At 38.4% G+C, this 26,906-nt stretch overlaps 4 protein-coding genes across 4 annotated transcripts in view; 3 read left to right on the top strand and 1 right to left on the bottom strand.

The window, feature by feature from the left end:
* The window catches only part of smyd2a (SET and MYND domain containing 2a), a 146,318-nt gene that overhangs the window by 69,979 nt on the left and 49,433 nt on the right, over window positions 1-26,906 (top strand). The gene's annotated exons all lie outside the window — the stretch shown is intronic.
* On the top strand, window positions 5,121-10,484 carry cgref1 (cell growth regulator with EF-hand domain 1). The gene is made up of 7 exons (XM_062427880.1): window positions 5,121-5,234; window positions 6,044-6,149; window positions 6,554-6,628; window positions 7,813-7,886; window positions 8,146-8,270; window positions 8,415-8,516; window positions 10,250-10,484. Exons 1-7 carry the CDS (start codon window positions 5,225-5,227, stop codon window positions 10,466-10,468), a joined length of 711 nt encoding a protein of 236 aa, XP_062283864.1. The 5' UTR covers window positions 5,121-5,224; the 3' UTR covers window positions 10,469-10,484.
* Window positions 12,972-15,362, top strand: efcab2 (EF-hand calcium binding domain 2). Its single transcript, XM_062418959.1, has 7 exons — window positions 12,972-12,996; window positions 13,145-13,229; window positions 13,773-13,845; window positions 14,009-14,085; window positions 14,507-14,549; window positions 14,979-15,045; window positions 15,244-15,362. The coding sequence occupies exons 1-7, from the start codon at window positions 12,972-12,974 to the stop codon at window positions 15,360-15,362; spliced, it is 489 nt and encodes a 162-aa protein (XP_062274943.1).
* On the bottom strand, window positions 17,125-26,697 carry adpgk2 (ADP-dependent glucokinase 2). Its single transcript, XM_062421532.1, has 7 exons — window positions 26,465-26,697; window positions 24,635-24,794; window positions 22,677-22,867; window positions 22,360-22,456; window positions 22,024-22,160; window positions 21,354-21,490; window positions 17,125-19,896 (listed from the first exon to the last, which is right to left on the bottom strand). Exons 1-7 carry the CDS (start codon window positions 26,658-26,660, stop codon window positions 19,345-19,347), a joined length of 1,470 nt encoding a protein of 489 aa, XP_062277516.1. The 5' UTR covers window positions 26,661-26,697; the 3' UTR covers window positions 17,125-19,344.

The raw sequence follows: 26,906 nt of genomic DNA, 5'->3' as shown, positions 1-26,906 counted from the left end.
ATCTGCATATCTGGAGAAAAATGTTTGTTTTAGAGTTAGTAGTATTCATAAAGTTAGAGGGAATTATCGATTTTGCTAATCTAACCGTTGCTGTGTCTTGGCAAATTATACTAACGTTATTGGCATAAAGGTTTGTAATTTAAGGTTTAGTGTATTTTTCAGGTCAAATATATTGATTACATTCCACATTATACTTCTTTTACTTTTCAGTCTAAATGGTTCAGATTAGCATGCTAACGTTAATTTTGACGGTTAATTCAGCGAGCTAAGGCAGTCAGCAGGTGTAAATATTTGGTAAAATCTAATCTCTACATAGGAAGTAGTTTGAGTGGTGCGACTGGTTTTTAAATTAAATGTAGTGATATGTAAATCTTCACTAAGTAAACACTTGAGTTATAAAGAGACTACGTTTGAAACAGCTGGTGCAGTAAGCTTTCTGTGCACTTTTGACCTATGTCAAAAATGGCAAATCCGCCTGATAATCAGACTGAATTGCCATTTGGTTTTCCCTTCATTATTTCATTTGAATAATGTGTGAGCAATAGAGAAGTCTGGAAACAAGCTAAATGGAAATGACAATACTACAACAACCCAAAATTAAAACACAGGCCACTAAACTGTCTGAATGTTTGAATGTGAGTTCAAGTGTGGAGGAGGGTGGTTTGGTTATTATAGATACTGTCCTTCAACTGCACAGCCCAAGCCTCCTAAAGATGGATCTCTCCTTTGGGATCAATAAATATCCCACAATGATGAGATTAAGCAAGACTCAGTGATGCTGGTATGCTGTTTGAACCAAACTGCAGTCACTCCCAAATCATATAGATCGGAAAGTGGAGATTTAAGAATGAGTGTGTTTAATGGATAATAGTCCAATCATACGGTTGAGTAAAACTACAAACATATCCATGAAAACACACAGATGTACACATGTTGAATTGTGTTGTGAACAAATTAGTTGTTTCTTCAAAATATTTCCTCCCCTGTTCTCACTCACCTTATGTCACATTTGTATTCCTATCTGTGTATCCACCTTGCTTCAAGCTCCCTCAAACTTGTTTTTTTTTTGCTTTTTACCACCTGCTGGTCTACTATTGAACTATTTTTACCCACACAATCCAATCATGAAGACCTGTAGTGAGGCTGCTAACTTGTGCCAGGCTTTGTCAGGGCAGAGTAGTGCATGTACAGTGTGTGTGAGTTTACTGTGCTGCTGTGTTGGCATGTTAACACAGTTTTTCTATTTTTTAGAAATTTTAGTGATCAAAGTAATTACTTAACAATGTCACAGAGACAGAGACATATGAGGGAGGAAGGCAGATGGAAACAGGTTTTTTTTTTTAATTGAGAAGACTGAGGTCATGAAGGGAAGTGGTTCTGCAGCAGTGGTTCTTTCTTATAAAGGTCTGAGCCTCTGAACAGTGCCTCCTAATTCACAGCTACACATTCATACATGAATTGCATTTGCAAATTGTAGGTCACAGTGATATGCAACACATTAAAGTTGCCTCTATTTCCTTTTTATACTTTATGCCATTGATTAAATAGAACAAAGTTCCTCCTTAGTATCTCACTGTATGTAATTCCACTATGATGTATAATTTATTTCTCTTAACAGTATTAATTCTTTAAAATGTTGTATGTTGTCTTGAGTTTAAGACCTAAAAGTTTCAATAATTTATTACAAATCATTTCATTATAGTTTTTTTTAATTTGGACATGCAATCATTCTCTATCGCAGTAATTCATATTTTTTTGGATGTTGGATTTTAAATAAAACTTTTTCCTAAAGATGAAGTCAAGAGAATGAAGGATTTTATGTGAAGAAGAGACTGTCTGCAGTGACGCATGACACAGTGAGTTTTCATTTGAGTTTTACTTTGTTTGATTACAGGTCTGAACCAGTAAATGTGGGAACCGTATTTTAACAGCATAAAGGGTGGTACATCAACCAATTACATCCACTGTCTTGAGGAGTGGTCTATCCATCCAACCAACCATTAACATAATCATTTGACAGTGAAATTGAGAGGTGACAAATTAATGCAGCATAGTGCAGTTTTGAATTGTCTTTCATTCTAAGTATCTTAACTGTAAACATTTTAAAATGCAAAGAATATCATGGATTTAATAAGTAACTCCTGTATTTACTCAAATCAAATCAACTTTATTTATATAGCACTTTACACAGTTGATCCATTGTGCTTCACAGCACACAAAGGAAGACAAAACAACTTACTGGTTGACTGTCTCTATGCCTTCTAGTGGCTGTTTGGGGTCATGGCAATGTCTATGGATAACACACTGTACCAGAATCATCCAGTTGATTTGAAACTGTATGGGGTTACAGGGTTTAACTACTTACAAATCATCAAAATAAAGATTAGGCAAACCCATCAGCCAGATTAAAAAAAAAAAAATCAAAACATCCCCTATGATCTTTTAAAAGAGTTTAAGTTGTCAGCTGGTTCAGTGTTTGGAGACAGCATTACAGGTGTGCCCTAGAAAAACTTCCCCTTTGGGACAAATTAAAATAATCTTGAATGTTTTGGATCAAATGAACATCCATCAGCAGTCTGTGATTTAAAGAAAACAAATCACACACTCCTGAGAGCCAGTCTAAGATCTACATGATAACTACTCACTGCACTGCTGCAACATAAAACTGGGCAACTTACCTTGACCTGTTCATTCATTTTGTGTGTGTGTGTGTGTGTGTGTGTGTGTGTGTGTGTGTGTGTGCGTGTGTGTGCGTGCGTGTGTGTGTGTGTGTGTGTGTGTGTGTGTGTGTGTGTGTGTGTGTACATTGATGGCATTAGTCATTTGGGATTCATACATCACTTTATGATGTATGAATCCCTGCTGTCAATAAATAAATAAATACTGAAACAATAAGAATTTCACAGACTACATTAATTGTAACTATGTTCATGAACAAACACATTAACCTTAATCAGGCAAAGTGCACGAGGAGATACATACATATTACATTTTTTATACGTTAATAAGGGGCAAGGTATCTTGGTGGAGAGATACAACTCATAAAATCCAAAATATACAAAATATACTTTTAGAATTACTTGTGGAAATGTTTACTTAGGTGCAAATGAGATAACTAGTAACATCAAAGTAAATAAAAATGAATGATTAACATCTTATTTTCCACTCCTGCCTGTTTAAGGGTTAATATAGAGCTTTTAACAGTCTCTCATCTCAGATTTGAGTCCTGCACATGACATTTTTGATAACATTATCAAATACAATTATAATGTAATTAAAGAAATTATTTATAAAGTTCTACAGATGGGAGCACAATAACCTACTATAGATTTTAAGAGGGAACTCAAATAAAGAGTTACTGGAACACCTTGTGGTCAAATACCAGGAGTGCATGCTTGTGCTTTTATTCTCTCTTCCTTTGTGTGTACAGTGTGTGTGTGTGTGTGTGTGTGTGTGTGTGTGTGTGTGTGTGTGTGTGTGTGTGTGTGTGTGTGTGTGCTTGTGTGCGTGTGTGTGCGTGTGTGCGTGCGTGCGTGTGTGTGTGTGTGTGTGCGTGTGTTTATGTAATTGTATTAAACACATATTAGGGCGTTGTGTAAGAAGTATTAGAATATTTCATTTTATATAACCAGTTTACAGTTTGGTACATTTATTTGGAAACCTACAGTATATCTTTCCTCAAACATACAGCCTGTCATGTTCACATGTATGGATAAACATAAATGTACTGTAGATATACACATGTATATGGACACACACACACACACACACACACACACACACACACACACACACACACACACACACACACACACACACACACACACACACACATATGCAGTATGTACATAGACCCACACTCACAACCACCTTACTACTTTACCACTTTAATGTTGAAAACTTTGTCTTCTGCTTAAATAGCTATAATTGCACAATATGATACATTCAGGCAAACTTGCTGTTTTCCTGTTTTCAAATTTAAATGTATTTATTATTCCCACTGCCACTATGAAAAAAAAGTTTACAGTATATGTTGTCAAATTAGTTTAAGTCTACATTAAGTCAATAATCATTCCTCCTGTTCATACTGGCTGTTACAAGATCCCATTCAAATGTGATTTAATGTAAGTGATGGGGGCCAAAATCCACAGTATCCACACAGTTTTGTGCAAAAATGAATTTAAAAGTTGATCTGAAGCTAATATGAGGCTTCAGCAGTCTGAGTTTGTCATATCAAGTGGATATAGACACATTTAAATTCTTTTTAGCATCAAATTCCCTCATTGTGTTTGCTTGTTGAGCTGCAGTGGATAGGTACAAAACGAGGCACTAAAAAGATTTCTACATGATTTGACTAATTTGGAGCTTCATATTAGCTTCAGATCAACTTTTAAATAAATGTTTACACAGGAGGAGGACTGTGGATCCAGGGCGGGCCCCCATCACTTATGTAAGTGCATTAAGAAGGGATTTTTTTAATGATCTGTATAAATAGGGGGAATGATAACGACAAGAAAAAAATATATTTCAGTGTTCATTTGAACTGACAACTTGAAAAATTGTGAACCTTCCCTTTAAATTTGAAAAACTAAAATCTGTATTTAAATATTCAAACTGACTTTACTTGTTTCATATAGCCGACTAAATATTAAAAGCTAAAAGACAATAATCTAATGTGTAAATATAATAGGCTACAGATACTGATCAGAAACACCTTTTAAATGCTGATAATGAATACATATGTCCTCTACCCCTTAAAACACCATGTGCAGGTGTGAAACTGTGTTGTGGTGTAATTGCAATTGCATTGACTTTATATGTAATCTCGACGCGCGATTGGGCGAATTCGCGTTTGGTGGGAACGCACCCTCCCCGCTCTCCCGTATTACCGGAACCTGATTGTCGATGAAGACGTGGCGTGGCGGAAAACCCGGAGAGAGGAGCACAAAGAGACGCTGCCTGCGCACACTCACTGACACGACAGCGGCTGTGCTCTTCCACGTGGACCCTGTCATTGACCAAAACACTCCGGTCTCCGTGGCAGCCGGGAGGAGGAGGGAGAGGAGGAGGAGGAAGAAGAAGAGGGTTGCTTCTGTCGCCGCCGTTGCGCAGTGCAGACCCGGAGGCACGAGTAGGGCGGTGTGGGGCAGAGGTGTTTTCCAGATGTGAATCTATAAACGCAAACCTGCCGAAACTGAATCCCTTTACTGTCCACACATCAACTATGCAGACAGGTAGGCTCGTTTGATTTAGAGCAGCACAGCCTGTGTCTACCAGCTGCAGCTGTTTGTGAGCTCACTGAGGGCTGTGTGCATGTGTCTTCTGCTCATATTAATATTTCATCTACACATTAGTACATGCGGAACTGGCAAATTAGGAAACCATTTCATCTTACAACTAATCCTATGTTCATTTGTTTTCAGTTTCAACACAACCCTGTAAAGACAACATGAGTTTATTAGAAACCATCAGTGTTTATAATGCATGTGTGTGTCTACTGTAATCATGCTGCTGCAGTGAGTTGTTAGTGTTATGTGTGAGCCTCTGTGTTTCAGCATTACTTCAGTAATGTGGCTATTTTATTACTCAATACAGATAAATCAGTTCATTTGGACCAAAGCAAAGTAATTTAATTCATACATTTTACATCAGCTTGTCTAATGGATTGGAGAGTCATGGACATTCACTGACCATGACTATGTGGATGTGCTATGCTTGAGGTATAAATAGATACAGAGGTCTTAATTGTTTTTAAGCATAATGAGCCATATGGTCCACCATTTGTGTACCTGGAGTGCTGCACTCCTTAAGTACTTAAGAATAAAGCATCATGCAACCACCACCTCTGAACAACTGATTTTTCTCTAACAGAAAATATTTAATATTTCATGATTTCCTGTTTTGTTTTTGAAACAGGTGCAAATTCTTCGATGCAAAAGGCCTGTTAGCATGCAGTTTCGTAGTAAACCCATTGACTGTTGTATGTGTGATAGTGGCCTGTACAGATGTGATGTGAAGTTATAACATGACTGTGTGCTTGTAGGTGTGTTCATGGAGTCTTACCTGAGCAGGCTGGTCCCAGGGGTCCTGTCCCTGTTCCTGCTCATACATGTGTCCCTGGCTGCACCGGGTCAACCTGGGACACAAAGGTAACCCCACTTCTCCTCTCCCTGGTTCTCTCTGTTTCTGTTTCTCATTTCATTATCAAACGTACCAAGGCATAAACACTTTCTGTCTTTTGTCTCAAGTAATTAATTTCCACAATAAACACTCCAAGGCCTGCAGACCATCACAATGGTTAACATTCATAACACTGGATGTTTGATGCAGACCTTTTCAAAACAAGAAGTATGCTTCATGTAAGAAGGACAGAGCTGTTGTCAGCATCGCTAGCAAAAGAATAATACACTTTCTTTCAATCAAATAAAAGTAAACGAAAATAATTAAGGATTCGGGTCTCTCATGTTGTCTTATTCTCTTGTCATGTTCTGTTTTTGCATGTCTGATTAGAAATAATGGAAAATTCAAATGTTTTTTTGTTTATTTTCCACAGAGAGGAATCAGCAGATGTGCAACCCCCTTTTGTAGCATTAGCCAACCCATTTGGCTCTGGAGAGGAAGACCGAAGGTGAGTGACTCATGGATGATGTGCAGCTACACAGCAATACATTTGCTCTTAATTGTTTTTTGAATTGAGATATAATGAGAATATTGTCTGAGTAGAGAGGTTTTTTTCTCAGAGGGTGGTAAAATATACAGTACATTCCATAAAAAACTTGGTAGTAAGTACACAATATACCTACCTTCCAGTTTCTTCAAGCTCTAGTCTGTTTTAGTGTAGTAAGCAGTTATTGTCTGGTTACTCTGTGGACTTTGGTCGCAGTGTTGTACTAATGATGTGGTGCGCACTGTATACTGATAAGATTACATGTGCAATGACATTGCTTTATCTTACAATGATAAAATATTTTTCCATTAAGGTGACAGAGGAAATTATAGATAATAATAGATAATAGATAATAACTCTCACACATATCACACTGGTTTTACCATTGATATTGTCAGCTCTGATTAGTTACTGTATAGTCGTATGTACATGATGTGTCACAGGTTTGATTTATTTAGGGAACAAAATCAGGGTCATAAACAGTGTGTGGACTGAGGGGCAGTAATGTGTGTGGTTGGTGACAGTGTGACTGTAGTTTCTCTCCACTGGCAGACTGATGTGCAATATCATGCTGTTATCTTAAGTTTACTCTGTATATGTTTGTTAGCATAAAGTACATAATAGAGGCATGAATGCAGACTTGCAGTTTTTAGGATCAACACCTCCCTTAATTCACAGAGGCCAATGTGCAGTCTGAATGGAAACAGTGGACAAATGTAACATTTTCACGTCTAAAGTTTTGAGGTGTTTTTGTTGCTGTAGATGTAAAAACAGCTAAGCGAACTTAGAAAATAAGAAAAATATTGAATAACCTTCCTTTGAGCCTGATACTTTTTGATGAGGTGGCACCTCCTTCTGGTATGTGGAGTTATATGTTAGTGGAGTAAGTAGCCAGTATATCCTGCCCTCTTGTGGCTAAATGTTACACATAATCACAGCTGTACCTACAGAACGAGTCAGTATGCTCAATAGACCAGACTCAATATACAGAAGTAGCAACGGCAGATTTAAATAATTGTCATTTTTCATAGTTTAATCCAGAACTTTAATCCTAGTTGTACAAATTTGACTCCTCAGTGTTGATTATTGACTCTTAATGTTTTACTGATGGATTGACATGGACAGTGTTGCTGTTTACACCACAGGTTACTGCAGAGCTACATTCAGTCCACTCTGAAAGATGGTGAAGGAGGACCAGAGATCAGCACTTGGGAGCAAGGTAGACATCTCCACTGACTGCTTAATACTTCTATTAGTTCTGACACAGTGCTCACTTTGATCATCAGTACAAGTGTAGATGTTCATGATAGAAACACCTGTTAACTGGTATACTGAACAATGCCTCATGTTATTTTCACTTGTGGCATAAAAATAAAAATATCAGCTCTGAAAAGACTGTGTAGGGCAGTTTTACACTGTATATCATCTGCAGTCACACTACAGCTGCATGTCAACACATCATTCTTCTTCTTTGTCAGAGGTATTCTTCCTCTTTCGTCTTTATGACTATGATCGAAGCGGGCTTTTGGATGGTTTGGAGATGATGAAACTGCTGTCTGACTACAACTCTCATCATAACCCTGGAACACAAGCCAATGAGTTGGTAAGAAGGAGTGGCTATAGGTGTGTGTGTGTGTGTGTGTGTGTGTGTGTGTGTGTGTGTGTGTGTGTGTGTGTGTGTGTGTGTGTGTGTGTGTGTGTGTGTGTGTGTGTGTGTGTGTGTCTTCATGTTGTTTTCTGATTTCAGGTGGTGTCCAAGGTGGATTTCTTACTCCAGACTCAGGATCTAAACCAGGATGGACTTTTGGCCCCATCAGAGTTGCTCTCTCCACCATTACCTCACACACAGGTACCACACACACACACACACACACACACACACACACACACACACACACACACACACACACACACACACACACACACACACACACACACACACACACACACACACACACATACCTCTAAGCGATGGCAGATGAAAAAAATACAATGAACTGTTGTATTCAAATTATAAAAAATAAATATTGTGTAGTATAGTCCTGCAGTATCAACACTGTGATTATATGATGATGACAAATCTGTGATGGTATTAAGATTTGTGCAGGTGTATTATGCAAAAGGCATTACAAAAACAAAGGGCCTCATACAAGAACCACTTGTAATAACAGATTTGTTTTTAAAAGGCACATAGTGATGCCTTTGATGCCTCACGAGTGATTTAAGGAGGTTTGTGGCATTTGTCAGTCAAAGATTTTATTATTTTTTATTGGCATTTTTGTGCAGCAACTTCTACAGTTTAGTAGTTGCTCAGAAACTCTTCTGACAGCTGCTTCTGACAGTTTCTCTGCTGGTCTCTGTCCTTTAGCATCTTGTGTTGCCGGTGACAGTGTAACATCATCTACTGTAGGCTTTAATATTCTACCATCACATACTGCTTTGCTTTTTATAGATGGCAGAAACATCTTTTAGCATCTACCTTCACATCAAAGCATTCCCTCTTTATACAGTACAGTGTTGTACTGATCACACGTAGTTGGCAGCTGGATTCATATTTTCTGTAATTGTTTCAGGTCCCCTGCTACTGACACTCCTAAATTTGTTACGTTTTTGTCAGCTGATTTCTGAACATTTGGGAACATTTTTGTGGATGAACTTTTTAAAGATTTTTTCGGCACAGGGGCCTTTATTTTAACAGTAGACAGACAGGAAAGAGAGGGGGTGTGATATGCAGCAAAGGACCTCCGGCCGGGATTCGAACCGGGGTTGTCTGTGTCACATCAAAGCATTCCCTCTTTATACAGTACAGTGTTGTACTGATCACACGTAGTTGGCAGCTGGATTCATATTTTCTGTAATTGTTTCAGGTCCCCTGCTACTGACACTCCTAAATTTGTTACGTTTTTGTCAGCTGATTTCTGAACATTTTTGTGGATGAACTTTTTAAAGATTTTTTCGGCACAGGGGCCTTTATTTTAACAGTAGACAGACAGGAAAGAGAGGGGGTGTGATATGCAGCAAAGGACCTCCGACCGGGATTCAAACCAGGGTTGTCTGTGTATGTGGCATGTGCTCTATCCACTCAACTACCTGTGCGCCCCTTTGTGGATGAACTTTGCCCACAAGCACAACATAAAATGGAGCCTTATATGGACAGTTCAGTGGTGTTGATTATGCTAATTATCAAATCTCACAAACATGCAGCTCCCAATGAATATGTGACATTCATCAGACTGAAATGATCGTATTGCAACAAGATTGGGCAGTTAAGAGAGTTTGTAGAACTTGAAGCACTTTTACAAGTGATCCTCCAGAAAATAAAATCTATGATCGTTTTTGGATAAGAATATGAACTTTTTTTGCATAATGTCCCAGATGTAAAAGTAATAAAAATTGAATATAAAAACTAGAAATATATTTTTGTGGCATTAAATATATGTAAGAGTATGTGCTGATCAACCAGTACCTTGCCCTTTTATTTCATTGTAACAGGATACATGGTATGTTTATTATTTCTAGTTAGTATTTATTTTTGGTTAACTGAGTTGTACCTAGTTTTAATCAGTCTTGTACTTTTTACAGAAGCAGGATGTGGTGTTGGAGGAGAAGCTGTCAAACCCCATTATTGACCAGGAGACAGCAGGAGCAGCGGAGCAGAAAGAGGAAATAAAGACAGAACAAGAGGAAAATGAAAAACAAGTAGACAATCAGAATGGACAAGAAGTCCCAGAAGTCCCAGCAGCGGAACAGGAGGAGCAGCACCAGGCAGTCCCTGTACATCAGGGTCAACCTGAGATATGAACACACGCGGCCTGCAGAAGACTGATGACACTGACCTGAGAGGACTTTTTAATCTACATCCTCACATGTAGTCATCCATTTAATTTGATCGTTAAACATGCAGATGGTTGATAAATGAAAAGACGAATCTCTGACCAGTAATGATTGGTTTTAATTATTAATGCAAAGACTTCCACAATTGGAAAAGGAGAAAGTCTTGAGTATATCTTGAAATACAATATTATTCCTTTAGTAAAACTGAAACCATCATATTATTTTTAAGCAGTTTTTCTTCCCAAAGCAAACAAGACGTCTATCATCTGATTTAAAATAATTTGAAAGTTGTAAGATGTAATTAATTTTGACTATTTTATTTGCTTTAAATGTATTTATTTACCTTTTTCTGTCATACTTGAGAGGATTTTGCATTTTTTTTATGAAGAGACTTAGTTTGCACTGCCATGGGTCTGCTTTCTTTATCACTGCATCCAGGATCATTTTACTGGATTGTGCAGTAAGAGTCTACCTGTGTACCTTGTGACCACTTCCGCAACTGTCAGTAGACATGTGCGCATGGATCGGCCGTGTGTCTCCAACTTTTAGTTTAGGTTTTGCATCCAGGAGTTTTGCACCACTGTGCATCTGGCCCGATATATAGTTAAACTGGTGTGGAAATGAAATAAAGTACGGTCTTCCTTGAGAATTTCCTCAACCTGCACAATGACTTAATTCATTTACGTAATAATATCAGTTTATTCAGATTTAAAAATATATATATTTTAATATTATGCTATATAGGCCAAGTCTCAGTTTGTTTTGATGCACATGTGTATGTCCCAATAAACATGATATTTGAATGTGCCTGAATGGGTTCCTCCTGCTTAATGAGTTACCGCCATCTGCTGGCACCAGTCTTCATACTACAGACTTTAAAATGTTGATCTTTGCAATTAAGAACAGAAAGGACATGTTGAAATATCATGACATATAAGTTCATTCTAAATTCAGTCTTTAAGTGCTATTATTAACATAATGCCAGTTTGGAGGGGTGTAGTATGCTGTAATTTTTGTTTAGCTTGTTAAAAAACATTTATGTATTTATACAGCTGGAGAAAATAAAGCCAATACTTCTTTGTCCTTCCTTTGATTGGGTCTCCTGCCTCAAGATTTGTTGCAATTCAGTTAAATTAAATTAAGTTTAAAAGACAAACTAAAAAGTGCACTTCAATATAGTACAGTCTTAAAACAACAGTCAGGTGCCCATATGAATACTGAAAGAGGTTTTGTTTGCTGTAATCATTCCTCATGTTCATACTGACCATTCTTCTGGTGTAATCCCTTCACAATGTACTTACAGTGTAAGTTATGGGGGACAAACTCTACAGTCCTCCTTCTGTGCAACAATGTGTTTTAAAGTTTATAGAGGAGATACACCAATTAACTCAGTAATATCTGTTAAATCCTCTTACTTTCAGAGATAAAATGGGTAAAAAAAATCAACTAAAAAGGATGTTAGTAACATGTTTATCAACTTTTTAATAATATATTTCTTGTAAATGTTTTTCTGGGACTGAAAATACATCTGTCCACTCCAGTGGATGTCATGCACCGAAGGGTATATTTAGCCTATTGAGCCTATATATAGATTTTTCCTTATTTTGTATGTTCTATTTAAAATTATGATATATAGTAGTAGTAGTAGTAGTAGTAGTAGTAGTATAATAGTTTGTAGATGTGTATTTGTGCTCACCAAAAAAAAGTTTTACTAAGATATTAACATTTACTTAGAGCAAATGGTATGAATACATATAGTATTAAATAACAATAACGGTATAGAATATATTTGAAAAATGTAATTCTCTGTCTTGAAACTCATTTTAATTCATTTAACAATAGCAGGGCCACAAAAGTGAACAACTTTTAAAAAACAAATAGTAAAAATAAAGATCATAGCCTACCTTCATCCACCAACTCTGATAGCCTGCACAAACAATGGCCATGCCATTGTCGATTGAATAAAATAAGTTAAGTTTCGAAACATTATATGACATATCTTTCAAATGTCCTCTCTATTGTTGTTGTTATTTAATGTTACTATTTATATTCATACCATTTGATCTTAGTGAATGTTAATATCTTAATAAAACATGTTTTGTTTTTTTAACCTCCATTAATTTCCATTGAATCACTTTTCATACCATTGATGCATGGTGCAGTGGACACATGGCTAACTCCCTCAAAATACAGTATAATAAAGAAAAAAAATATTGGTATGATTTTTCACTTGTTTAAGAGTAAAAACAAACAATAAAAATATTACTCAGTGAATTAATAATTCATGCATGAAAGGGTTAATAGCCAGTATAGTGTGATTACTGCGAGGAAAACCTCTTTCGCTGTCTGGGCACCTGACAGTTGTTTTAAGACAAACTTTTAAAATTGTCAAGCTGTCCTTTAACCTTTGTTATCACCGAGACAAAAAACGGTCTGTTGCTAGGCTACGCAATACAACCAGACAAAAAACATGGCGGACAACAAGCAAAATGCAGGTTTGTGCGAGTATTAACTAGCTTATGAGGATTCAAAGCGCCATGATTTCTGTTTCAAAATTGTAAAGGTATTTAAAAGATATGACTGTTATTGATAAAGTATGTAAGCTACCGCTGCTGCTGATCAGCTGTCTATTGTGTCTGGCAGAGGTGATGGTGTCTGAGGTCCACAAGAAGATACGAGCAGCTTTTGAAGCGTTTGACTATGAGTCTAATAACACAGTGGATGTCCGGTGAGCAACTACAGTGTACAGACTCTCCTCCTAGGCTGGTAGTTGTTTTGATGGAAAAACAAACCAATCTTCCTCTAAAACTTATATCACTTTTATTTTACTCAGTGGTTAAGGTGAAACCTATAGCTTCGCCATGTTAAGCCTATTCAAAAAACATATTTAATAGTAACCTGGGTGCATTCCTGACCAGATGCAATCAACCACATAATTTCACATCATTAAGGCCTGTCTGTGTTATAGAATAAATTACATAGAGTAACAAGTTAAATACAGTAAATGTGCAGTTTTTGTGGAAAGCTACACCTATTCATCCAGCAATTAATTGTAAGCAAAAAGTTGGTTGTTTGAAATAAAATAAAAACAAGTGCTAAATAGTGGCCAGTAAGCTTGGGTGGAGCTAGACGAGGAAAACATGATTAATGTATCTCTCATGGAGACCAGTACAATACAATACATCTTTATATGTAGTTAAATAGTGTGTGTAGAGTAAGATGATGCTTTTAACTGCAGCTTTTCTGTTGATTTCCTGTGTTTGTTTTTCAGGGAGATCGGGACAATCATCTATTCCCTCGGTTGCTTTCCCAGTCGGGCAGACCTGCATGACTTTATAGCAGAGGTCAGAACAGTGTTGTTATATTTTAGATGAATAAAACAAGTAGTCAAACATCATCTGAGGCTTTCATACAGTGCGTAGCTTCAAATGTTCAAAGTTCACATTTAAGTCATACTACACTACAGTATCTACTATAAGATGTAATGTCACCATATTAAAATGCCAGGTGGAAGAGGACCACTCAGGATATATCCATATGGACAAGTTCCTCCCAGCCATGACCAAAGTGCTGTTGGACCACAAGTAGGACCCTACTATCTATTATCTGTATTCTTGACTGATGATGGTTGTGTTGTTTTACTTGTAACTACACAAAAAGTTATTTGAAATTAAGCCACTTTTTGTGCCTAAGGTTGCTGATTGGACTTCAAAATGTATACTACTTTATGCACAATTTCTTTGTTAGGTTTCCCACTTCTGGAAATATTTCTACAGTTCAGTCTGATGTGTAGAGGTCTTGTTTCCTGGGATCAACCTTTATATAGTTAAATTTTTTCATTAATGGAAGTGTTCACTGTATGGTATATCATCATGTCAGTACTACTTGGGGGGTACCCTCCTACTACACGTTTTGTGTGTGTGTGTGTGTGTGTGTGTGTGTGTGTGTGTGTGTGTGTGTGTGTGTGTGTGTGTGTGTGTGTGTGTGTGTGTGTGTGTGTCTTAGGTTCCCTCCCATCCCTGAGGACATTCTTCTTCAGGCCTTTGAGGTGAGACGAGCATCTGTTCTCCTGTATTGTTGTAGTTTCAACAGGTGAGCAGCCTCTTAGGGTTTCTCTGTTTTAGATCGTCTCAACCTTCCTCTTCAGTGGGAAACACCAGTGACTGCACAGTACCTCCCAATACATTTTCCAGTGGAGACAAACTGTCAGTTTCATCAGTTATTAGCTAAGAATGTCTGGTAGCAAGTAAACAATACTGTGAAAGATTTCATATATGTATCTGTGAACATTAGAGCCCCGGAGAACAGCACATTGTGTACCCCAGGAAGAGTAGCTATTGCCCAGCGCAATTGCTAATGGGGATCCTAATAAACTAAACTAAACTAAACATTGTCAGCAGAGTGAATCCCACATCACAGTGTTGGTTACTGATGTTTTTCTTTAAGAATAAAGGTTAAAGCACCACTTTGTTGTCAGGTTCTGGACAAAGAAAAGAAAGGATACCTGGAGCTGGAGGAGCTGACAAAGTACATGACAATGGAAGGTAAAGCAAAAAGCTCTGAAGCTTTTACTCTGTGAGGTAAAACAAAGATTAGTTTGTGTGGTGAAAAGCGGCAGATTATCTCATAGATTTGGTTTTGTGCGTCTAACATTCTCGTTACTTCCATAAAATAACCTGTAACATATGTGCTGTTTTTAGCCATGCTTGTGTTGTGATGGTTTATGGCTGTCTTTAAACCAGGTGAGCCCTTCACTCAGGAGGAGATGGACGAGATGTTGACAGCACTCGCTGACAGGGAAAAGAACGTAATATATTACAGAGACTTACTCAGCCAGCTGACCATAGACACTGGCATGTAGACCGTGTCATTGTGTGTTTGTTTCTGTCCACAAATGATACAAATCCACATCTGTGTATGTTCAGGGTTTATGTTTACGTGAAGTACATGTGTTCAGATGCTCTCTCTAGTAGTTCTGATACTGTTTGATAAATAAATGTACATAACTCTTTTCTGACTTTGTGCTTACTGAATTACACATTACATTACATACAGAATTCAGAAAGAAAACTTTTAGGTGGTATTGGCAGATTTGGGCAACACTGTCAATAAAGAAGCAATGACTATCATTTATTTATTTATAGTAGATGAATCAATATCAGTTAATTTTGGTATAACATAGTTTTTGATGTCCCTGTGCTCTCCTTCCTAATTTTAAAGTCTGACATGGCAAAACTGTAAATCTGTAAATCATGTCAGAATGCAAATATCACCACTGATCAAGTTTGTAAGCTGATACAACCCATTTTGGTTATAAATTCAGCCAGCTTGTATACAGTCTGCTCCTTTAATTCATCACTTGATGGGCCTCCCTGTGGTGCAGTGAATAAGATTCATATCACAAATATTGTGATCATTGTCCATCACTCTCTCTCTGTGTTGTCTGTCACATTCATCTGTCCATTATCAAATACAGTCTGGGAAAAAAATGAGCCCAAAAAAACCTGCAATATCAAAAATACTGTGATGTTTTGACCTGCCTTCACCTGCACCCAGGATCACATGTGAGGGGTGCTGACAGGACTGTTTTGTTTTACTTTAAAAAAATAAATAATTCTGACACTGATGTACTGAAATGTGCTTGTGTGAGAGCGAGAGCTTGCTGCAGCTCCAAACCCGACACACTAAATCCTGCTGCCTCTGATGAAGCAGAACCTGGACTCAAAATAGAGGCTAAGGCTGAATGCTATGTCTTAAAATAACTTCTTACTAGCTCTGCAGTACAACAGCTGCAATGGATTTTTATATGCATGTTTTTACATAGGACATGTTCATTTCTAACCCTGTCTACTGTTGATATGACAGAGAAATACCCAACAGGTCACACGCTTTCTGATGTCACCTGTTAATCCACTGTAGTTATGTTTAGGGTTTGTTTGTCGAGCATATGACAACATTGACAAATAGCAAGTTCGTGTTCAGTAAAACTAGACTTCTCCTAAGTCTTAAAGCTCATTTTTTACCCAAAGCTGTAAGTACAATATCAGATATAAGGTTTTCAGAGACAGCAATATTATTCACTCCTGCAAATACAGAAGACATACAGTGTTTAAACCAAAGTCTTTGTGTAATTTAAATGGTTTAAGACACAATTCCTCCAGTGCAGTAATATCAAAAAGGTACGAGGAATCTGGACATTAAAATATAATGTTTCTCTTGTTCACAGATTATATCTGGTCCCACTGGTAGCAAAATAAACAGGAGGTAATCTGGTTACTCATTTGACTGGGTTACATACTAGGCGTTGTGTACCAGTACACAAGCAGGAAACATAAACACAACGAGAATCCCCTTTATGAAAAGAAATGTGTAGGAAATGTATCAGGAAGGAAAGAACCATGAGTTATGATATGGTTATGATGAAGCTATGAAGTGACAGCAATTATCACAGGCCTCGGGTTTAGAAGAATCACTGAACTTGATGGATGGCAGTGTTATGAAAAATCAAGAGCTTATTTGTCCAAAGTACTTATTTAAGGAAATGAAGTGTCAGCCATGAAGGGTATGAACCTTACCAATAAATGACCCCCGTATCATAAAAGAAACAGACAAAGCAATGAGTGCTTAGCATTTTATCATAAGTGATTCTGCATTGAATAGTTAACATGCATGAAAGTTACACAACTTTGGAACATGAATGACAGCACTTATCTAGCATTTAGATAAGTTATGATATGGTGGTAAATGCAAACAACTCCGGATCTGAGCATGAATGCATGCTGAAATTCTGCTTTAAACATTTCACAGTAAAAACACAACCCGTTACTCTTGGCTTCCAATCAATGTGTAAGAAGAGGACATCAGAAAATAAAAACAAAAGCCTACAGTAATAGAAAAAGTCTGTATTAAACATTCCCTTTTCACTAAACACCAAAAGTCAGACAGACAGAATAAGGCTCATTTACCTTCAGCATAATCAAACAGCATCAAATCAGTCGATACAAGGAAAACGTTTATAAAGGACTCATTTACTTTTAGGTTCATATCCTCTCTTGACCTCATACTTGTTGCATTGTAACATAAATAAATGTGTTCCTCTCTGAAAATGTAATTTTGTCTTTGAGAAGCAATTTTTAACAAAAGTAATGAACATTTTGTAAGCAAGGAAAAAAAAACTTCATATTGAGTGTATTTGTAGTGAGCATACTTCATTGGGAATGGAAAAAAACAGCTGACATTGGATTTGTGATGGAATGTTTGTTTACTAAACAGAGACTGGACTAAATCAGAGTTTTAAATTGTCAACCCTGAAAAGAGTGAGATGGTTGTGTGATAATGGCCATTCAGAGGGAAGGCCCAGTTTTAAATTCTACATTATCTTTATTTTAAATTGCAATTGAGAAACTAGTGGCTTTGACACACGTATGTGTGAGTAAGTGATTGATGTGACTGACTACCAGTAGAGATCCAACAATCAGCAGTATGTGGGTTTTTATTATCGCTGGATATTGAAGGAAGAAAAATATCTGGTCGCGACTATAAGTGAGATGAAGACTAAACATGGAAAATATAAATTCAGTGTGTTCCACTATGCCACAGAATGAAAGATAGATATGAGACACATACAACTATAAACTAGATGTTCCACTATATTGTATGAGTGTGGAAAACAGCTGCCAATCACTTTTACCTTTCAGCAGAAGCAGTCTGGAGAACTCCACACTGGTTATTTGGTCCTTAAAAAGCCATAAATAAACATGAGATGAGAACAGAGGACAAGGAAGAAATATGACCGACAACAGAAAAGTATGATGAATGGAAATGGGAAGAAGAAGAAAAAAATGACGATGGAGGTAGAGAGGACATTTGTGACATCATATCCAGCTACCAACAGTGGTCTCATAAAACTTTTCTTTTTCATTATTGCACTGCAACTGACACACAGGAATGATAATATTAAAACAGATCAAACACACCCAAACCTGCATGTAAAATGTTCACATATACTGGGAAGAATGGGAGGTGATCACAAGCTATCTAGTTTAAATCTTTCTTTGCCTTTGTGATAAGATAGCAGATGGGATGAGGCAGGATAGAGCCTTCTCATTATAAGGACTCAGACCTTCATGTCACCTCATCTGAAACTAAATTTGCAATAGTCAGTTACAACAAGACTCCGGATGAGTTTGCAGTTTAGTGGAGCCATAGGTTTAATGATCCTTGTCTCATCACAGATCATTTTAGTATACTTTTCTAAACTTTGTGTTTTAATTAACCCTGTGTCTGTAAGACGGGGAGTCCAAACCTCATCCCTCTCTATCACATCCCTACTGAAGGCCAAGTCTTTTAAGGGAAAAATAGAGAACAGGTGACCATCACTGCTATCATTAGAGTCAGGTGATGGGCTACAATGGTTTATCAAAGATAATAGCATGATGTTGAATAAAAAGTAGGACAGAAGAGGACAGTGTCAGCTCAAAGTTTTGGTTCTACAACCAAATAAACTGGATGCAAAAGGATTTTGCACTCTGGCAAAGAAAGTGTAATTACATATTCTTGTATGTTCACAGACATACTGAGCCCGTAAATTAAAAAAATCTGGTGGTCTAACCTGATGACCAAACCACTTTACCCCATCATCTGACTCCTATGAGTGATAATCAGTTTTCCTCATGGTCCATCTTGGCTGTGAGCTGCAGGAGTGATAGCATTAGCCAGATACCTCTCACAGTGTTTGCCAAGACGGCTATGTTGCATCAGACCTAGATCAAGTTTCCAGAGTCACGTTGTTTGCCAACATCTAGTTAGCACTACACACAGACAGACCATTATAGTGTCCTTCTCTAGATCTGCAGCACCAGGCCAGCAGCTGAGATGTTGTCTCCTCCACCTGCAGTTTGGTAAACTTCAGTGCACACCAGCACAGGAGCCACGCAGATCTCGTAGTCCTCCTCATCCCAGCAGCTGACGGGCCTGGTCTCCTGCAGGGGGATACGCTGGCTGCCCTCCTGACGGCTCACAGAGAACGAGTCGTCCATGATAAGCCTTGCCTTGTTGGGGTCAATGTCATTAGAGCCACAGACATGGCGGTTAGCTGTGAGCGAGGCCTTGGCGGTGGCTGACATTGTGTTCTTCCACTGGGAGCCACGTGTCACGATCATGGCCTGAAAGGCCAGCGTGTGGACATGGAGCCTGGTTAGGGGCTTAGCCATAGTGCTGTCATTCTCTGCACTGGCATCCTTGTAGCGCTGGTTGATAATGCGATAGACCTCCCTCATCTGGTCCAGGACGGTAGCTACACGGGGGTTTGGGTCAGACAAAACTGTGATGTTGGAGCCTTTAAGTAGACTGAGCAGGTTGGGAAGTTCCTGTTCATTCATTCCTAAAGAGTCCGCCTGGGAGAAAGCAGAATCAGGATGAGTCACCTGCAGTCCTCTGTACGGTGCATCTTGAAACAAGACTAGGTCCTCATTTACAGCTGGTATTAGCATGTAATTTGTATCTGGATGGTACCAATCATATGCCAATGACATCTGACACATGTGTCTTTATATTTAGACCTGGTATTAAAATGTGTTCTTGTTTTCTCATTTGTGTTCATGCTGTGATCAATTTCCATATTAACTAGGTGGAGCTGGCAGAATTTCAAACAAACAATGTCTTCTTCCTTATTCACATAATATATCCAGATACAGATCACACTTTAATGCCAGGTGTAAATGTGGTGTAAGCTCATACATCCACACTGACAGCTTTGTGAGGCTGTGCTTGTGTACAGTGCTTTAAGCTAAATGCTAACATCTGCTTACATGATTAAAATTTATCCTGAGCAGGGCATGAACGTGTGCACTACATTTCATGGCAGTCCATGCAAACGTTGAGTCATTTTATCCAAAGCGTGGGGTTAAAGGAAAAAGTCAGGGATAACCAAAATTATTGAGAATTTTCCGGGAAACAAAATTGTGTAACAATCTATTCAGTAAATGTTGAAATATTTCAGTTTTGATCAAAGCAGTGGACAAACCAACTAACTAACTTACTTCTGACAGTAACAATCTTTCCTTGTGATCAACATGGCAGGTGTAGCTCATTCTGGATAAAACTCTGTGAGCGCAACAAGTACTTCTTTGTCAGGTGGTCGTCACACTCAGATGTACTTCGATGATTAAATTGGTTTTGTTACTTTGCTCTGCTGAGAGCAATAAACTATATGTGCTGTGCTGGCTGAAATCACATGCAGCAGCATCTTTTTTGTGGTATAAGGGTTTCTGGAAATCAATGGATTTCTACAGCTCAGCAGCTTATTAACTATATGTGTGTGGCTACACTGACAGCACTTAATAATTGTTAGTAACTATTAATAAAATGGGCCAGAACATATCCCTCCATGTGCAATTGTTTTACAGTTCTGTTTTCTCACTGCAGTTTACAACAAGTGAGACAAAAATCTAACTTTCAACTAACCCTAACCCACTACTACAGTAACTAGTAGTACACTACACACACTCTGATATAGCAACACGTGGATTCAAAATAGATGTAAATACACAGGAGGGGAACATTTAACTACACAAATCTAGTTTCAAACTTTCCAGACAAAAAAAAAAATTCTCTTACTGTGGCCCTAATACTCCGTCGTACCAGACTACCTCTCTCCATATTCATTGATAAATATAAGTTATTAGTTATAATAGAATGATTTTTTGTGATTGTACAGCTATAAAACGGAATTTCTGCTGCACTGCCTTATAGTTATAATACGTTTTTCACACCTATGTATGTAATCATTCAACTCAGTCTGAGTAACTGATTATGTAAATTACTGTTGATTTAATTGTTTGGTCATACATACATGGGGGATGACATAATGAAGCAGGTCTTCCATTATACTCTCTTCTACAAAACTGGCCATCTCAAAATGGATGCCAATTGTGGGAGATGAGGAGGAGAGCAGGTCAGCCAGGCGGGAGAAGAGCGCATCACGCTCACCTGCAATTATGACAAGGCGATAAGGAGTGAGGCTGGGTATGACAGACAAAAAGGGTCAAGAAGGTAAGATATCACAAGAAGACAGATGCCAGAAGAGGAATGGAGGAGACAAATGAAAAGACTGAATAACAGTAACAGAACCAAGCAAGTTATAATCACTCATTAAAAAATAAAAAATAAAAATACAATCACTCAATCAAACAGAGTGAAGTTCTTTCAAAAATCAAACCACTTTTTATTTTTTGTTCTATTTAAAATGTGGCCAAAGTCCTGACAAATTCAACACCTGACTATTACCTGCTAGATTGATTGGCCTAACATGGTGAGCTCAGCATAGCATAATTATATATTAACAATTATCAAAATAACATAAAGTATAAGTACAAATATATCAGGCCTACTCTGTAGATTCTGTTATCTGGGTGTGATTTAAAAACTTTGAATACATCCCATTTAATTTGTGCAACACAAAGCAACTGAAACTAATACTAGATGTTCCAACAAATGAAACAGCTTCTCCAGTTTCCTTTTACCTGACTGGAAAGGGAAGTTGTCCATCATTTGCAGTCCGCCCACCACCAGCAGATCTGGGTCAAAGTTTTGGAGTTTCTTTGCAAATTCCTCCATGGAGGCCAGGTAGGGGTTATGGTCATCACTGTGAATGATATACCTGTAGACCACATAAATACATGTACGTCACAGTCAACTCTAAATATCTTGAAGCCTTAGAACACATCACAGCTCTTTTATTCACAATATTCACTAAATTCAGCGTACTGGAATACTGTGAAATATGTTACATGCTCATATACAAGTAGCTTTCAATTTGTGATTCCTCAAGGTTCTCCAAACCTCCACCGAACACATACCTGTTGGCTCGACGTGAGGTATAGCGCCCCCAGCTGGCACCGGATGGATACTCCAGGATGAGATGAATGTCTGGCTCCTCTACTGTGTTACCAGCCACTGGAGAGACAGATGGAGGTGATGTAGGGAGAATGGAGGTGGAAATAACAGGGTTTGTTAAAAGAGAGTTAGAGAGAGAGCACAGAGGAAAAAGAAAAAAAAGAGTGCACCTGTGTGTGTGTGTGTGTGTGTGTGTGTGTGTGTGTGTGTGTGTGTGTGTGTGTGTGTGTGTGTGTGTGTGTGTGTGTGCGTGTGTGTGTGTGTGTGTGTATGTGTGTACCTGTGATGTGCTGGGACAGGACATCTGTAAAGTCAGGGCTGAAGCTTCCCCCTAGCAACAAATCACAACCCTCGGTTGCCATGCGGCCAGCCATTACCGGGGCATTTCCACCTACCGACCATCTGTTTCCAGGTAAATCACGGGATGCTTCAACCAGCTCACTAAAGAGGGTGTCATTTAGCATAAACCGCCTGCAAAAGAAAAAAAGGAAAATACAATTAAACTGAAAGACAAGAATTTGAGAGTAGTCACATAATTTTCTATAAACACCTGTTTTCATTTGTGTTATCACGTCCCAATTATTTTATGCAGCTTGTAAAACACTTTGAATTGCCATTTAAACCTGAAAAACTTGTTGACGTGGTCCATTTGCAAATATCAATTTGTTCCAAAAATACTATGAGACAGGGCGTTCATCTGAATGCATTTTCATAAGAAGTGTGTTTCTTTTCAAAATGTAACTACAGCTACTACTGTGATAGTTTGTCTTATACCAACAGGACTGATGTGTTTTATGCCATAAAGTTCTGTGGAGAAGCTCTGTTAGAAAAACACACGTGACGTATATCAGGAATATTTAAGCTTTAGACAAAAGAAAAATACATGTACACTAAATAAGTAGAGGTGCTACTGGACATGGAGTGGATGCAAGAGCTAAAGGCACTTGAGAAAGCAAAATAAATCCCAGTATGAGATAAGTGGGGAAAAAATAAAAAATAAACTCTTTTATTCTGCTCAGGCAGTACAGGAGATTCAGGTTGTGGCACCACTTGTTGCTACGAGACTCCTTAAAAACCATTTGAACACTGACACCCTTCTGTTAAAAGCATAAATATTTTTAACTTCAAAGTTCATCATCCTGAGTGCTCAAAGTGATGCCATCATGTAGAAATAGCAAGAAAAAAAGGCAGTGTTGTGAAAGAAGGTTTGAGGCCTGTGGAGTAGATGTACCAGACTATTCTACAGACTGCAGTATGTGTGAGATTAGCCTGGTTAGCTGAACATTAGCATCCTGCAGATTATGGTTATTTTTAACTCATGTCTTTATGCTCATCTGTATGTCGCACACCATCTGTCTATCTGGAACTGAATATGTAAAACTGATTTTAAACTGCAGGAAAAAAATGATGTATAAATTGAAGAGAAGCAAGCAGAAGCCTAACACACTGGGCAACTTATGATTAAGATATTTCATTTTGTAAAATAATTACAATAAAATAGTGTGTCCTTATGGATTCAGACTTTATCCATACAAGTTTGTCATTTGGTGGATGTTCTCCATTTACAATTGTAAATTAAACAAAATAAGGCAAGTAAAATAACTCTTTATGATGGAAAAAAAACATTCATTCACTGTCTCTCTCATACATTCCCTCGCCTTTTCTCTCTTTGCGAGCCTGTTGACTTAAGGTGTTAATGCCAGACAATGAACAAGGGCTGACAGGCGCCAAAGCAACAACAAATGACAGCAGTCACCAATGACAGAGAGGAGAGGGTAGATGAGTTCAACTGCATAAATCTTAATCCCAAATACTTTGGCTGCTGTGATACTATCTAAATAACAAAAAACAGACAGAACAGAAGTGCTTATTTTTGTCTGACCAACAGTAAATTGATCATATCTACCACTGGATTAATTCTTTTGGGAGTTTTTATTTGTATGCATGGATCTTAAAAATAAATCCATTTAACTACACAGAGGAATTTGAGCTTGTTTGCTAACGAACATGTGATGGCAGGAGGAGGACAATGAGTCAGGAGTACAGCAGCCTGAGGGGCTAAAATGATCTCGAGCCTCACAAAGATAATATCTTCTTGCCATTCCCCCTCCCTCCTGTCCAACCACACACACACTGACTGCAGACGTATGTCACATTACAGATGGAAAAGAAGCATCACCCATAATGTCCTAACAAGATCAGACTGAGCATGTGTTCACAGATACAGATGCAACTCACTCTGCAGCAGCTCCCGGTGCAAAGAAGTAGGCAAAGCTCTCAGCCAGCTGCTCAGTGTTTTCTATGTAGTCATGATGCAGCGGCTGGTCTGTGGGAGGGAGGCCAATCTTATTAAGCAATGTTACTCCATCCACTATCAGGTCCACACAACCTCCAAAACCTACAGTGACAAAGAGGGGCAGAAAAGAAAGACAAAGAGAGATAAATATGCAATAAAATCGATGGACATCTAAACATTATTGGTCAACAAGAGGGAGAAGATAAAAAGAGATACAGAGGTGGCCTGTAGGGAAAGAAACAGGGGGATAGTTGTGAAACAGGAGGGCCTTTTGATTGGGCACTGTGGTCAAACCGAATGGTATAAACAAATCATGGAGAGAGGTAATGCCAGTGTGCAATTTTAGTAAATGGAGCAGAAGGAAATCCACCCAGCAGCTGTGCCTGGTGCTGCAACATTTGTCTGCCACCACGGTCGATCAAAAAATCTGACAGACTGATATAGTTTAAGCTGTTAACTTAGTGCAAGCAGTCAAAACATAATGACACATAATCACATTAAGTAACACAGGATAGGAGGTAAAACAACATGTAAGATCAGAGCGGAGGAAAGCAGGCAACAACATGTTGTTATCATGTGGTCGGGAACATTGTGTTGTAACTCCAATTCATGACCTGAAGCACCAAATAGCAATACATAAGATTTAGATGTAAATTTTTGACATATTATGTAACTAGGCTGACATGGGTTGTTAATAATGACTGATAATTACAATGTTTACAGGTCTGACTGCGTGGCTGTCAACAGGGTAAAGGTTGGACAGATAGGGGGATAACTTCTGTTGTGTGTTTGTTACAAGGTTCAAAAGGACAAGATAGGATAAGATACCTGTCTGAAGCATTTTGTTGTCTTCAGGTGCAGAATTCCACCCTTTAATATTGCTAATGGCTTGATGCCCACTGTTTAGGCACTAGTCACTCAGGTGATATCACTCACAATAATGCTGTGCCTTTGCTTAGAGGCAGGGTGTGAAACCGTGGAGTGGTCACGAGTGAAGCTGTCTTATTACCAAAGCTAAAACCAGAGGAACCTGAAAATGTCCACATATACATTCACAAGCTGGCTCTACTAATTAGGCAGGTTTGAACTGGGCATGTCACACATAAACTACCACTAATTCTAGTGTTATTAGCCCCTAAATTCATCCACATTCCCACTCATTCATTGTGCAAATTTTAGCACCAGCTTGCCCATTTTTCTATGCACTTGTCATTGTTCCTCATCAGCTCAAACATAGCAGGCCTGGACTGTAGAGCTGCAGAGAAGATGACTGTGTGGTGTCCAGTTGAATGATAGAGGAACAAACTGTGCCAGCTGGTCAGAAAAGATACTGAAAAACGATGACTGAGCACATCTAACAGGATCAAGCTTCTTTCACAGAGTCAGGTTTGGCTTCAGTATACAAAACCTGACATTAGATCTTCAAGCTGCTTTTCACTTGATCTGTCATTTGCTGATAAATCTTGATATTTTGAGCACTATCTGCAAGGCCTGTAGTTAATTTAAGATGAACACCTTTCCTTTGTTCCCTATTTTCAATGGCTTGCGAAAGTTTGTAATAAATTACATCATTATTAGCATTTCAAAGCCCCAGCACAGACAGTTGGCAGTCAAATGTTATTTATTGTTGTGTTTATTAACAAGAACAATGAATGGCATTAACGTCAACCTACTTTAAATTCAACTTTAATATGTCGCTAATTCAGTTTCCACTTGTAACAATTACGAACCCATAGTCTACTGAGATTAGGTTAGCCACTGTTAGCACTTACCAACAGCCACTCTCGGTCTGGCGACGTCGTTCATGCCCACTTTGCTCTCCGCCCGGAGCAGAGAGGACAACACGGTGTCCAGTCGGTCGTCCAGGTCTCCTTCCTGGGGTGACCGGAACCACACGGCCAAAAGAACCACAAACAAGGACACAACGGGCCCATATTTCATCCACGAAACCCTGCCTCCCCCATCCATCGCTCGCTGACTGAATGAGCTCGCTCCGCCGGCTCCACCAGTAGGAAGACGGGCGTTGGGTGGTGTGTTTGTTTTGAGAGCCGGAGTGTCCCGGGTCTATTTTAACTGGGCGGAATTATGTACTCTGGTCACTTATTCCATCCAATTTAATATTTTTCGACTTTTCTGTGTAGCATTTCATATATTTTTCTGAAAAGGGGTTCTTATTTCGTATTTTGTTTTAGGCTTTTAGGCCACACACAGCTG

The sequence above is a fragment of the Scomber scombrus genome, chromosome 1 (assembly GCF_963691925.1).
Source record: "Scomber scombrus chromosome 1, fScoSco1.1, whole genome shotgun sequence".
In the NCBI taxonomy this organism is placed as follows: domain Eukaryota; kingdom Metazoa; phylum Chordata; class Actinopteri; order Scombriformes; family Scombridae; genus Scomber; species Scomber scombrus.
Note: the sequence above shows the minus strand (reverse complement) of the source record. Positions and strands in the feature narration are given on the sequence as shown.

Excerpts from the sequence above, each read along its gene's own strand:
- efcab2 (XM_062418959.1), top strand. The coding sequence starts at position 12,972 with ATGGCGGACAACAAGCAAAATGCAG. Across the intron at positions 14,550-14,978 it reads TTCTTCTTCAGGCCTTTGAG|GTTCTGGACAAAGAAAAGAA; the intron begins GTGAGACGAGCA and ends CTTTGTTGTCAG. Across the intron at positions 15,046-15,243 it reads AAAGTACATGACAATGGAAG|GTGAGCCCTTCACTCAGGAG; the intron begins GTAAAGCAAAAA and ends TCTTTAAACCAG.
- adpgk2 (XM_062421532.1), bottom strand. The coding sequence starts at position 26,660 with ATGGATGGGGGAGGCAGGGTTTCGTGGATGAAATATGGGCCCGTTGTG. Across the intron at positions 22,868-24,634 it reads GCACCGGGAGCTGCTGCAGA|GCGGTTTATGCTAAATGACA; the intron begins GTGAGTTGCATC and ends TTTCTTTTGCAG. Across the intron at positions 19,897-21,353 it reads TTCATTATGTCATCCCCCAT|GCGGACTCTTTAGGAATGAA; the intron begins GTATGTATGACC and ends GCTTTCTCCCAG.
- cgref1 (XM_062427880.1), top strand. Across the intron at positions 6,629-7,812 it reads TCTGGAGAGGAAGACCGAAG|GTTACTGCAGAGCTACATTC; the intron begins GTGAGTGACTCA and ends TTTACACCACAG. Across the intron at positions 8,271-8,414 it reads GAACACAAGCCAATGAGTTG|GTGGTGTCCAAGGTGGATTT; the intron begins GTAAGAAGGAGT and ends TTCTGATTTCAG.